At 30.2% G+C, this 15,306-nt stretch overlaps 1 protein-coding gene across 1 annotated transcript; it reads right to left on the bottom strand.

Annotated features, from left to right (window-relative positions):
- Positions 1-5,542: 5,542 nt before the first annotated feature.
- Positions 5,543-14,953, bottom strand: LOC114189194. The gene is made up of 10 exons (XM_028077908.1): positions 14,740-14,953; positions 13,870-13,954; positions 13,651-13,783; positions 13,447-13,553; positions 13,204-13,261; positions 12,985-13,107; positions 7,638-7,807; positions 6,628-7,555; positions 6,537-6,540; positions 5,543-6,426 (listed from the first exon to the last, which is right to left on the bottom strand). Exons 1-10 carry the CDS (start codon positions 14,951-14,953, stop codon positions 5,543-5,545), a joined length of 2,706 nt encoding a protein of 901 aa, XP_027933709.1.
- Between the last annotated feature and the right edge of the window lie 353 nt (positions 14,954-15,306).

Genomic DNA, 15,306 nt, shown 5'->3' with positions numbered 1-15,306 from the left:
TATAAAAATCACCAAAAATTTTAGTGTTTTTTTTTTCTAAAATTAAGATACATATTGCCAAATTTGAAATTTGAAATATATGATAATAAAATTTTAATTTGAAATTCAAAATCACAAAAACTATTAAAATATGGTAACAACATTTTAATTTGAAATTCAAAGTCAAAACAAAATTAAAATCCAAACATTGCCAAATACATAAAAAATGTAACTAATTTAATATATAAATATGATACTTATATTTATCAAAATTTATTATCTTATTAAAATTGTTTATTTTGTATAAAATTATAATAAAATCAAACATGGAAATAAATAAATAGTATATAAGTATATATATATATATATATATATATAAGATTTTCTATTTATATTATATATATATATATATATATATAAATTTATTTTCGCCTATTTAATTTATTTTCTTAAAATTATTATAGAATCACTTTCTTATTACTAAAAAGAAGAAAAAACAGATAAATTAAACTTTTATAACAATTTTAAAAAATAAGTTATAATTTGAAATTTACACTATAAAAAAGAAGTAATGATTTTTTTAAATTAATATTTATATGGTCAACGAGACAGAAAATTTAAAATTCAAAGTTTAAATAGACGAAATCTAAATTTAAAATAGTAGAATATTCATAAAATAATGTTATCAAAGTTTAAATTTAAAATTCAGCGTTTAAAAATATGTACATTCAAGCCTTTTTAATGAATTTTTAAATATTTTTGAACAACTTTCACGTATTTTTTACATTTCACAAAAACTTAAACAATAATTTAAAAAGTAATTTTTATAACATAGACATTTGTGTATTATTAGTTTTTTTACTCGTGCAACGCACGGGTTTTTTTTAGATGTAATATTTTTAGTAATAGCAAGGGGTTTTTGGATATTTAATAATCTATATGATAAAAATATAGTGTCTTTAAAAAATTGTGAAGTGTATAAATAGAATAAATCAATTTAGAATGTAATTAAAGTGGTATGTGAAGTCTATATTTTATTTCATTTTATGTTGTTTTGTCTATTCTTTTATCTGCAACAACCAACAACAAAAAGATGACTAATACACTACTTTGTTAAAATAAGAATAAAAAATAATAAATTACATACCTATAATGTTTTTGTTTTTGTTAATCAACTTCATAAATTTCTTTTGTACACAACATTTATTACTTCTTAATTCAACCTTTGTTGTAGCATGATGTTCCTTGTAAGCCTTGGATTTTAGGCAATGATTTTCCTGTATTGTAGAACAGAACAAAAATAAGTTGATCTATATTTATACAAACTTTCAAATCAAAACAAAATTATAAATTACATACCTATAATGTCTTCTTTGTCAAAGAGTTTCAAAAATTTCTTTGTACACAACGTTTTTAGTTGTGTTTGTGACATTTCCATCTTCATCCAGTATAAGTATTTTCAATCCTCTTTTGGTTTTTACTCTAGAAATAACAACATATAGTTGACCATGTGTGAATACAGGTTGTGGAAGATAAAGCCCGACTCTAGAAAGTATTTGTCCTTGACTTTTGTTAATTGTCATTGCAAAGCATAAGGATATCAGAAACTGTCTTTGAAATTTGAAAGGCAACCCTGAATTAGATGGAACTAAATCCATTCTTGGTATAAAAATCTTGTCACCAATGTTTTTTCCAGTAATTACAGTTGCAGAGATTACATTCTTGCCTAAATGGTTGACTTGCAATCTTGTGCCATTGCAAAGACCTTTCGCTTGATCAATATTTCTCAAGAGCATAATTGGCACACCTGTTTCCAACTTAAGTTTATGATTTGGTATTCCTGAACATTTGATATCATTTAAAAATTCAGATGTAAACCATTCAGATTGGACTTCATCTTGTTCATCAGATTGGCAAGGTGTATCTGAACTTAAATAAGTCACCTCTTTACCACCTAATAAAGACAACATGAAATCATTTACTTGCTTTACAGAATCATTTGTTGGGCACAAGATTGCTTCATCATCAAAATAATTAAGCTTCATCATGTTAACCACAAATTGAGGATAGACAAATTCAACCAATGACAATACATGTATATTTGTATTTGTAATCAGCAGCTGTTCTGGAATTTCAACCATGCACTCACCATTCTCATTTAGATCCATTTATCTGTCTCCAATCTTCAATATCCAATCAGCAAATTCTTTGATATCATTGGCTGTTTGAGTATTTGTTGTAGTACTTAATCTCATGTTCTTGGACAATTTTAGCACTTGACAACAATTTCATAACTCTGAATAGTTGATTGCTGATTTGATGATATCAAACCTAGATCCTTTCATGATAATGGGTAGAATTTGTCTAAAGTCACCTCCCAACACAATTGCTTTGCCACCAAATGGTTTGTCATTATTAGCATCATCAACATTTCACATAATATCTCTTAGTGTTCTATCAAATGCCTCAAAGCACATTTTATTCATCATTGGTGCTTCATCCCAGATAATCAAATTGGTTGCCATTAGAAGTTTAGCACGGAGACGGTAAGACCCGTGAAATTAATTAAATAAATAATTAATTAATTAATAAATGTGAGTAAAAAAAGCCTTTATGACATTAATTGTTGGTTGGTGTGACGTGGAAAAGTATTAGCTCAAGTTGTTGAGAGTACTTTGGTTGTGTGAGAGGACTTGGTTTCGAGTCCTATATATGCCAATTATGTGTTGTTGTTTTATTATTAATTTTTAATAATATGTATGAGTATGGAATTGATGATGTAAACTGTTTTTGATTGGAGGGTATCACCAAATGTGAATTGGCATAGTGGTTGTGCTTTGGCCTTATGAGTGGAAGGTCACGGGTTCAAACCTTGGTGGGTAAAGAATGAGCTTTATTTTTGCTAACTATTTGCTATAGAGAGAAGCACGAATTTGAGAGTGTGGGTAGAGTTGTGGGTGTGCAAGGGCTGGACCAAGAGGGAGATTGCGAATCAAGGCTTCTATCTTTTCGATTTTTGATCACTAATTCCAGGTTAGGGGAGCTGAACCCGAAATTGAATGCTTTAGGTCATACTTGTTAAGTGTACTGATTTTTGTGTGATGAATTTCGTGTTGAATATGAGATGAGTTTTGGGGGTTGTGGGTTTGGTGCTATTGTATTGAAATTTTGACCCAAATGTATGAATATAATGGAATTATGCATTGGATATAATCTAACTATGTGTGCTTGGCGTTTTGGGAACCAAATGCAGTCTAAATTATGCATATGTGTTGTTGAAATACAGGTAAACTAAACTGGTATGAATTGGAGTGCAAAGTGGTGTTTGGTTGCTGCTGTTGCGTGCATAATCAGTGTAGGGACCTGCAATTCTCGCCCAGACGAGCCAGGCTCGCCTAGGCGAGATTAACAGAGACGCAAGCCCTGTTGCCACCTGAGCGTCTCGTTCAGGCGACGAGGATTGGGTTTGAGCGACACATACACTCGCTCAGGCGAGAGAGGTTCGCCTAAGCGAGATTGTGATGAAGTTGCGCGTGTTGAGCGCGACTTCTCGTCCAGGCAAGGAGTTTATGGGTTTTGAGTCAACCAGAGTGTCGCCCAGGCGAGATGGCCTCGTCTAAGCGAGATGTCTTTGTCATGTGAGGTGCTTTGCTTGTATTTTAGCCCAAGCGAGATTGAAATGGGTGTTTGGGCGAGAGATAATCTCGCCTAGGCGAGGGGATCTCGCCTAAGTGAGATAACGTGCTGTTATTGCTGATGTAAACTCGCTCAGGCGAGGTGGATTAGCCTAAGCGAGAGTGAGGGTCTAGCTTGGGCGAGAATTCCCTAGCTTAAGCGAGTTTATGCGAATTACTATGTTTCTATGTGCTTGTGAGTGTGTTTTGGTTGTTTATACCAAGGTTAGGTTGTATATGCATGTGGTGTGGTGTTTAGGCTTGAAGGACTAAGTCCCATAGGGGTCTGGAATGTGCTTGATGGTTGGACACATGATGGGCAAGGAATTGGTTGAGTTCCCGTCGACTACTAATGGGCGAGGAGTCCTTAGTATGGTGATTGCATGTGTCGGGTGCACGATGGGCAAGGAACTGTTATGTTCCCGTCGGCTACTATTGGGCGAGGAGTCCATAGTATGTTGATTGCGTGCGTGCCAGGGTCCAAGTGAGAAGACTTGGATGATTTACTACAAACGAGGGGTCTGTAGGGCAGGACTATGAGCGGGATAGGCTCATAGGTTGGACCACGAATGAGTTAGTTTCGTGGAAGCACAGTGAAGTCTCAAGATCTAATTCATGCATATGACTCATGAAGGACTATGAGCTCATGGATGGATAATTGGAAAAGTATAAGAAACTAGTTATGTTACTTTGGGTTGGGAAACATATTTATATTCATGTTTTGTTTATATATATATTGTGCATAACTCACCCTTTCTGTGTGTGTGTGTGGCGATGATCGGATAACTTGTTATCCGGGAGCAGATGATGTGACAGGTGGGCCAGGAGACGCTTAGACTCGGAGCGAGGGCTAGTAGGGGATATTTTTGTATATACATATGTTATATGTTTATTATTTTAGCTCTGAGAATATTATGTAAACCTGGTAGGAGCCATTGACTTTTATCTCAATTTTATGAATTATGGACTCCTGGTTTTATGGCTTTATATATTAAAGTTTTAAATTTCCCTTGTTTTGGGAAATAATTTATATTAAATACGACATTTATTGTATTTCGAATTTTATTTATTTAATATCAGTAATATTCCTTAGGGATGTTATAGAGACTACCTTGCGCTATGTTGCAAGTTGATTCATCATTAATTAATAGTGGGATGCAAAAGGTAGAGTGTGCTGTTTTTCCACCAGGAAGTAGTAAAGAAGCAATTTCACTTGATGCTACGTTCAAAACAATCATGCCCTTGCTTCTTGGAGCAGCTGACAATGTCTTCCACATAAAAGTTTTACATGTACCACCATAGCCATATAAAAAGAAGAATCCTCCCTTCTTTGAAAGAACTGATGTCATGATATCCTCATATACATGAATTTGTTCATCATTCTGTGCTTTAAACAAAATGTCATGTTCTTTCACCATCTCTTCTTTATTATATTGCTGCTCATCAACACAATAAATCTATTATTGAATGTATGTAGATCTGAAATATCAAGTTGAGGTAATGAAGGATCATCTTTCAAACATCTACCATTTGACATTAGCATTTCCTGTATTTGAAGCAAACAAATTTTTTGTAATTCAGCAGTCTCAATTTCAAGACCTGCATGAAGAAACTAATGCAATTATAAATTATATTTCTATTCAATTAAATAAATCACAATATAAATTACCTGGTAAGTTCATATCCTTTCTTTTTTGGTATAAAATTCCATCATATAAGATACTCCAAGTAGAATTCCAAACTATATCTGGTTTAGAAATTGTATTCATCGACAACAAAGTAACAAATAATCTTCTAAGTTGATACCCAGAAGCAAATTCACTTGCTTCTTTTATTGCATCAATATATTCTTTGTCGTCAGCCAACAATCCCAAAGCATAGCAAGCTTCTTAGTATGTTTCATAAAATTTCCCATCAATGGTCTTAATGCTTTCATAATCAATACAACCTTTTTGAATGGTCAGTAATATCCTCAAATAATAAAGTTCTCTAGAGCTAGGAGGAATATAAGTAAGTCTACCAATGTTGTAGCCTTTCTTCCTTGGTTTCCACTCTTTTTCTTTAGCAAACCACACAAATTTGCTTGGAAATTCAGAATAAGTCAATTCTTTTCCTTCTGTATAAACTTTGTTAGCCTCAAACCAAGCTAGAATCATTGTGTTAGCATTTTTGTATCTATTGAAGACCACATTAATATCATCATCATCTTTAAACAAAGTTGATTGTTGGCCAGGAAGATGGAATTTCAATCTCTGAACAAGAGGCCATCTGTGATGGATATCAAAAGCAAATATTCGCCAAGTGGCTTCACATGGTGATAGATACCTACAATCATAATACCTCTTGATCTCATCAATAATGGTTGATTTGTCAGATTGTGCAGAGTTGTTGCTTATTTTAAGAGTAGCTCTGTCAAGATCTTTGTTCACATATTTGAACGAATATTTTATTGAATTGGTCTTGTTGCAATACTCTGTATTGACGTGAGCTTCATACCTCATTAAAAGGGGTGGATTGTAAGGAACAACACTTCTATTGTCCAGCTTAACTCCATTCTTCTCAACAAATCTACCACTATCAAGTCTTCTATAGCATGGATATCCTTCTTCATCAATTGAAGTTGAAGATGTGAATTTTTTAGGATAAAATTTAGAACATCTTCCTTCCTTCATGCAGGGTGAATTATATCTTGCAGATCCGCATGGTCCATGAATCATGTAACTTGAAACAACTTTTTCCAATTTGGGGTACAAATCCGCATTGGGCAATTCAGCTGATATTACTTTATCAATATCAATTGAATTTTTCAATTTGCTTTCTCCATCAAACCATAAAAGTATATGTGCATGAGGTAAACCTCTTTTTTGGAATTCTACTGTGTACATTCCTGCATATATAAAAAAAATTAAAATAGTTGTAAAAATTTAATTTAATAAATATGTATATAATGTATATTATTTCATACCGAACATACCTGCAGTGCTTTTTCCAAAGAAGTCCTCTTTTTAAAATTTGTCATCATTTCATCCAACTTTATTTTGAAGACTCTACATACAGTATCAGGTCTATTTGAAGCAGATAACTCTTTCGCTAAAACAAAGTATTTTATTTCACTCCAATTCACATTGCTTGTTATAGTAATGAACAAATAAGGATATCCAAATTTTTTACAAATTGCCATAGCATCTTGACAATTGTTGATCATGTATCTGGTACCACTAGTGAATGAAGCAGGCAAGACAATATGTCTTCCAATTAAAGAAGGATTTGTCTCTCCTCTATTAACAACCTCTTGTAATCCATCAAGAATATCACAACAAATTAACTTCTGATTAGCTATAATGAAAGACAACCTTTGTGCTTCCACCATTGTATAACAATCAACCAAAAACTGTTGGAACAATCGGCATACATTCACAATATTTCCAGTTTCTATAGATCTTTGTTGTATTCTAAATGCAATAAATTCTCGCAAAGAAATTATAATTCTCACCCTGGATTTACTTCTTGAATGAGATTCTCTTATTAGAATATCTTCTTGATAACCATCTTCTCCATATGCAAACATGAGAGGATATTGCAGTGGAATGAAAGATGTATGAGTTTCATGCAGTCTTGTTAATTCACCAAAACATTTTTTGACAATTATATCTCTGCCTACATCCATATTGACAAAATCACCAACTATTAGTGCAACTATTTCATCACATGAAGGTGTGTTGTAGACTCTAGGGTCTTTGTTTCTGCCTCTAAATAGTGTTAGCGTGAAATTTGATTCCATATGTTGTAGTGACAAATCTCTTACTCTTCTAAAAGATTTAGCAAGAACATTGTGATTGTCAATCATTTGAATCAAATCAGGAACCAATGATTCATCTATAATAGATTCCTTGTTGTTTGACCTAAAACATAATAAAGAGAATACATGTCAACAGATGTATTTAAATATTTCATTTAAGCAAATTACTTCACATCTTCACTAACCTGAAATGCTTCAATCTGTTACTCATTTCTTTTTTGGTATCATATATGTACAGTTGTGCAAACTTTGGCTTTGATTCATGTTCTGGCAATAAACTGCCAATACGGTGATAATTCTGTCCATTAAGAATAAATTGTGGTGGACTAGAACCATTGTTCATTGAAGCATCTATCTTACCACCAATTGAAGTAAATGAGAACATGCTATTGTATACTCTTATATTCTGTAAAAATAATTTGCTTCTATGATCTTCACCATTTAACAAACCTTCAAGAAGATTAGGTGGTTTTTTTAATAGTGGAATTTGCACTTTTCCCTTTTGACAAGACAATGAGAATTGAACTTCCTTTGAGGTGTTACATTTTTCTGCTCTTTCTTCAAACCAAAGTTGAGCTTTACAGTATTGACATTTCAAACAAGGTTCTCCAATATTGAGAAGTTATGAACATCATTAAAAAAGCATTAGCCTGAAATGCATATTTTTGCTCTGAAATTATGTACAATTGTGTGTCAGATTATGTACCTTGTAACTACCCTTTGCAATACAATTCGTTTGTAGTTGTAGTACTTGTAGTATCTACTTCAATATTAGTCAAATGAAAAGTAAGTAATGATTTAAAAAATGTATTTATTCATATGAATAAGTTAAGCATTCAAAATTTGAATTACCTTCATCTGTTATCGTTGCTGAATCATCATTTGTTGTGTCTAAACAATTATGTTATGTTGTTGTTTCATCATTAAGAGTGAATCTGTTTTGAAGTGATTGTATGACTTGAAAAGGATATTTGGCAACTTTATTCTTAGAGACAAAATAGGAATCATTTACAACTTCCGATGTGCCACCTATGGAAAAAAATTATTAAAACAATTACCTTACATGCTTTGGCATTGTGAGTATGAACATTGATATATATGAATAAGAACCTACTTACCTGCACTGTAATTGTAATTATTTTGTCCATAATTTCTCTGACTGTTATTGTTAACAACTGTACTCATTAAAAGACATTGATATAAATTTAAAATTCGTCATCTTCATCCAATTACAATAAGTATATAAGAAATTAAGATGGATGTAGAAATATACCGAAAGAACTATTGTATGTTACAGTAGAAGCTGCAGATTGTGAAGTCATTAAGTATTTTTGGATTTGATCTTGAACTAAAGTACTGGAAGAACTTGATATATTATTTTCAAGCACTGCATTCAAATGAAGCTTAGGTTATAATTTCTTAAAATGAGATTGAATTAATATTATTGAAAAACCAACAAAGATAACTAACCAATTGTTGTATGAAATATTGAATTCATATTGTGAAGGTTGTTGTTGTTGTTCTGAAGATCTGAAAAAGGATTATTATCAAAGCATTGAATGTAAAACAATAAACAACAATACTTATTAAGAATCTAACTCTTTTAATGGCTTCCTGTGTATAGTGTTCTCAAATAATTTTTCAGATTGAGTTCTTTTATCTGTCATTACAATAACAAAGATATTTGATTATGCATCTGTGTTGTCAACTTACAATCCAAAAAAACATTTTCAAATATAATTATAAAAATAAAACCTGATATTTTGATACTTTGAGAAGAATGGTTGGCAAATTTAGTTTTTTTTTTCTTGCATTCTCTTCTTTGTAATTTGCAACAGCCATAAACATATAAACATAGAAATGCAAAATTTGTAAATAAATGTTTGATGAAGACATTCGCAAGTTACATGATTTAAGTGAGATGTTAGAAACTTACATGAATGTTGATTACTTCTTGCATTCAACCTTTGTTGTAGCACCAGCTTCCTTCTCAGCCTTGCATTCTTACAATCGTTTTGCTCCATTTCAGAAAAAAAAATGGAATACTTTCAAAGGTGACAATGGAAGAAGCAAAAGCAAAGATAAGTTGACTCAATGGATGCAAAAGTGTTTACTGTTTTATTACTATATTGGTGAATGTATTTCTTAAACTTTTTTTGGGAGATGGTACCTCTAATCACCATTGTGGAAAGACAAATATTTGTAATTGTAATAAGAAGCACTTGTAAGAGTACAAAAAGTTTTTAGTAGTAGACAAAGATTAAAAATAGAAAGAGCATGCAGTGCTGAGTGTTAATAGATCAGAATCATTCATATATATAGCAGTTCTCTCATAGTTGATTTGTTTTTGCAACTAACAAAACATTTGCTTTTTATATAGGTACAACAACACCTCTTTTTTATGCAGTACTATATAGTACAACAAAGAGGACAGTTTCATAGCAAGTATCTGTAATTTTAATTTCATTATGTTTGAAAATGATAACATACAATCAATGTCTGCACATCCTAAAGCAACATGCATCCATACATCTGATACATAAGTATTAAAAATATAATGGCAGACTACCGAAACATAAATCGCAAATGAAGTTGAATATTTACATTAAAAGAAGTTCAATTAATATTGTTTTTTTGTTAATATAGGAATGGAATATACAATAATTATATATAGCATACCAAAATCCATCCTCCAACTTTTTATCTGTCAATATCATCATACATATTTTATTTAAATTATAAAAGAAAATGATTTTATTTATGAATAACATACTATAATATGTCTCATTTTAAATCAATGTTTAATTAAAGTTTAACCATAAACTTTTTATATGCATTCATAGAATTTGAGAGAAGCTTCAAAGAAATTTCATTAATAACAAAATAGAAGTATACATATGCATTGCTGAAAATATAAAAACTTCTAGGTTGACAACTACATAAGTAGCAGACATAAAAACAAAACTATTTATACTCGGCAGTTCCAAATAACACCATAAAACTAACTGTCAATTAAAAATTACAATATGTCAACACTTTGACATTCTGATTGCTTTTCATCTGGTAAACTTCAAACACCAAGTCAATAGTTGGATCAAATCCATGAGCAGTACAAAATTCCTTCTAGCCACTTATAATTTTGTTAGACTTCTTTGGATGATTTCTCAACAGTAGTTTGCACTTCCCTATTTTGCGCGGTCCATAAAGAAAAATGTTTTTAAATCTTCCTTGACGAAGATAATTGCCAAAATCAGCTGGCAAATCCTAACACATTTAATGAAATTAAAAAAATAAATATAAACTAATAATCAATTTAATATATGGATTAAATGTTTTAAAAAATTTTGAAGACATAAATATAAATATCAAATAAACATTCACCGATTAAATGAAATGAATCTCACCAGATGGCTAGCATGGCATTGGTTTGGATTCAGAAATATGAAAAAATGCAACTTCGGTCCATTGAAAAGGGGTTCATCTACCTCAAGTCTTTTAAGAAACCGTCCAATAGACAAAGGTTTGCATTTACTGGGAAAAACAGTGATCTGGAAGCAAGAATGACCGACATATCCAAAATAAATAGTGTGGTTATCGTGTAGTTGATAAAGGTTCCTTAAATCAGTCCATCTTCCAATTAGCATTGGTTTCTGTAAATTCTTGTTATAAGTGTCGACATGTTTATTGCCTTCAACATCTGTTAAAGTCCATTGACGCTCAAGATCGTGATCATAAAGAATGGCGAATGCACGATCCACAAACCCAACAGCCTCCAAAAATACAATTTTTTTAAGAACAACATAGATTAGTTAAAGTCAAAATGAGGATATTCATTTGAAATCCGTGATACAAATAAAAAGAGTAGAAGAATTTTTGTAAAAGAAAAAATGTATGGAAATATTTACCAAGAATGTACCTCATCGTAAAGGTGAATAATAAAGAACTTCTTCTTCATTGAAGTTGTATTCCATTTGCTTGGACTTTCAGAATGATAGTAGAAATAGAGTTGGAAGAATGGAGAATATGATTGAACTGATCTTTAAGTGTGATCTTGATGGTAGAATGGAGATGAATATTTATAGAAGATAAATCCCACATGAAAAGAAAAGACGGGACAATTACAATTAAATTTGTAAACAGTAATGTAATTATTACTATCTTGGGAAAACGGGTAGACGATTAAAAAAAGAATATAACATTATAAAGATATTACGTTATTAAAGATTTATTAAATTATGACATATTATGCTATAAAATATCATAATACAATATATAATAAAATTTAGATATTTATATATAATATAAAATTTGGGTGATACAATAAAGTAGCATAAATTAGATTTATATATATATATATATATATATTTATATATAATTGTAATTAGGATAAATCTAATATAAATTTACGTACTAAGTTAAAATATAATATTTGATTCGAATGTTTTGAAATATTAAATTTTTCTTTTATATATATATATATATATATATATATATATATAAATTGAAATGGAAAATATTTAATAAAGTTAGTAACGAATAGAAAGAGAAATGATTCAAAATTGTATATGGCGGCCAATACTGTTGTGACAACTTAAAATCTGTCAACAGTTAATTGGTTTGCCAGATATATATTATTTATGAAAAGGAATGTAAATAAGAAATGACCATTTATAAATTCGGTTTTCACAAAAAACAGATATATATTATTTATGAAAATGAATATAAATAATAACTTGAAATTTATAAATTCCTTTTTCACAAAATTATGTGATTATGACTTTTATGAATTCATGTTACAAAATAAGATCAATTTTGATAAGTTTTGATGTAGCTGGCAGTCATCTTTGTTGACACAACTTGAAAAATGTCAACAATAATTTATGAACCAGCAGATGAAATAAATATAATTATAAAAATTGTAACAAATAAACACATAATAAACGCATAATATAGTTATCATAAAATTGAACATAAAAGTTGTAGTTTAGATGAAATTAAAGACAGACCGATGCGTAGATATATTACAGTCCCAAAATGACAAACATAAAACAAATTGTCTTCAAATAGAATAACTAAAATTATATTTCAAATAACTGATTTTTTTCTTCTCAATATTTCTTTTTAGAAGCTTCAATGGAACATTGTCTGCTTCGATGGAGTCAAGTGATGCAATCTTCTTTCCATATTCTCTCTTAAGTGAACTGTTAGTATCATCATTCGTTGCATTATCTTTGATTAGCTTAGGTGATTGAGTTCCACACTCAATTATTTCTTTGGTAAATCTGACTAATAAATCTTACTGTACATGTTAAAAAGAATTAACATTAATAAAATAATACATCATTAACAACAAAATAAAATTTAGATAATTTCTATACCTCTACAATATCAACAGTGGACTCATTGACTACACGCTATTTTTCCTTACTAAACTCACCATTCCCAGCATAAACATCATTCAAAAAGGTGTAGATAATGAAATTGTTAAAAAGTCAAAGATAAGTTAAATCTTTAATCTAAAAAATTACATACTTTCTTCATTCTGAAAGACTGTTCAAGTTTGAAAGTCTGATCGTTCCTACTTTCGACTTTAAACAGCAAACTTTTATCAACTAACTGATCAAACTTCTTAGGCAAATTTCCAGAAGCATTAATCTACCATAACAAAATAATTTAATATCATATTCAGAAAAATTAATCCAATTGTCATTGTGTATGTACATATATAAGTGGATATATAGAAGAGTATACCTTATCATGAGTGTCTAACATATCAGCACAAGTTTTTTTGAAAAGGATGGTTGCATCCCTATCAAATAGCACAAATGTGGTTGAATCGGATGAGTCAATAACTCAGATCTTGATCCTATATTTGTAAAATGAATAACAGTATTAATCAAGAAAAGTTTAAAGTATAATCAGATATTTTAAGGGACATTAAATTTAATACACAATAAATTAACCTTGGAAAGACTTTTATAACATGCTTATTACACTTCTCGCAGAAAGAACATCTTCGAATCTGGATAAACATCTTTGTTGCACACACAAGCAGTATACCACCAATCATCATCACCCAAAATATGCTTAATGGTTCCAAACTATTAGTAAGTGGTAACCTTTCAATATAAAAAAGATTAATGAAAATAGTATTGTGAACAACAAAATTTGATCTAACAATTAAAAATTCATTCTAACCTCTTTACAATCTTTGAGACCTTGAATGGTGGTCCTAGGTGTAAGCGTTAAAAAGTCCTCTTCCACAGTATGTTTGGAACTTTGAGAAAGTTGCGTTAATCCTTGAGAGGGAGATTCATTGTTCTCAAACATTCTGTGCAATGAAAATTAAAGTTACGAAAATGGATTGAATCAAAAATTATAAAGTTTGAATAAAATGAAGAACAATTTGAATATTACCTTGATTTTAGTTCAGATGCTTCCTTGAAGTTAACATTGTACTTAATCCTAGTGCAGAACTTACAATTTTGAACTTGAACCTTATCTAAATTTAAAAATATAGTGTATGTGAAAGTAACATGGAATAAATAGTACTAACAAATGTATAAAAGTAATAACAAAAGTTTACCTTGAAAAGTTTTGACTTTCGCAAATTCTATACTTATAACAGCATTTTGTACTTCTCCACTTGAAAGAAATAAATCAGTTCATCCACATAAATACCAAACAAAGTACATTCTATTCGAAACCTAAACATTCAATAAATGTTATGTGAAATCATTATTTAAACAGAAATAAAAAGGAATGTAGTATAGTATAGATATAAAATACCCATCAGCTTTTATTGCAATGACATTTAATTTTGTTGTCTTTCTATCAACTTGCAATTCTCTTTCAGTCCCCACTCTGACCAGTAATCCTAAGATATCTAATTTACCATTCATAAATGTGATATCATATAATGTATTTATAAATGTTTATAAATAAAAAATATCAATGGTACAAAAACTAAAAATATTAACTTACCAACTAAATAATCAGTATCAAATCCAGTGGTGGTCAATAAGGACAAAGGTGTGTATTGTGGTTTCATATTAGGAACCAAGTTACCATTAAGCAAAGAAACTTTTGTACAAAATTGGAAATTAATCTTATAAGGGTGGTGTGTAGTTCTGTATATTCAGAGCCACACTGAAATTTTAGATGGCATAAACATGGCCTTCAGAAATTTCAATCTGAAATTTGTAAATTAGAGTACGTCTAATGGAAGCATATATTTTAGAACCCTGAAAAAGATCAATATAATAAATATAAATATGTTTAGCATACACATATTTTCTTCATAACAATGATGGTAAAGAATTACACTAATAATAACCTCTTTGTCTTGAATAACCAACTCCATGGAGAAGGGACATATCTGTTTACTGAAATCTGGAACAAACCATGAACGTATCACCCTAACGATGATATTCCAGTTCTCCTTTTGTGGAGTAACTTCGCTTACGTTCTGGCTTTGCTTTGGAACTTCATAGAGAGACATGTTGAACTCACAACAACGATATTGAAAAATGAGAAGTAAAAAAATGAGTATTAGATTCGTAACATATTTATACTCAGATGGAAAAAATAAGAATTAATAAAAAAAATTAAATTCAGACAACTAAAACAAATAGAACTAAATAAAAGGTTCAAAGCAGCTATAAAGTAATATATTTTTGTTTGGTCAAAGGATAGTAAAAGAAGTGTAAGGATTAATCAAAACATGGATTTGACAAATTTTGAAAAACTAAAGGTTCATATGTTAGTCGAGCATAAACTTTGAAATGGTAGAAGAAAGCAAAAAGTACAAAAGATTCAAATAAGGACTCTGCAAACATGGAGTAGTAACCTTTT

Source organism: Vigna unguiculata, chromosome 1, assembly GCF_004118075.2.
Source record: "Vigna unguiculata cultivar IT97K-499-35 chromosome 1, ASM411807v1, whole genome shotgun sequence".
Lineage (NCBI taxonomy): Eukaryota > Viridiplantae > Streptophyta > Magnoliopsida > Fabales > Fabaceae > Vigna > Vigna unguiculata.
This window is presented reverse-complemented; position numbering and strand designations above follow the sequence as displayed.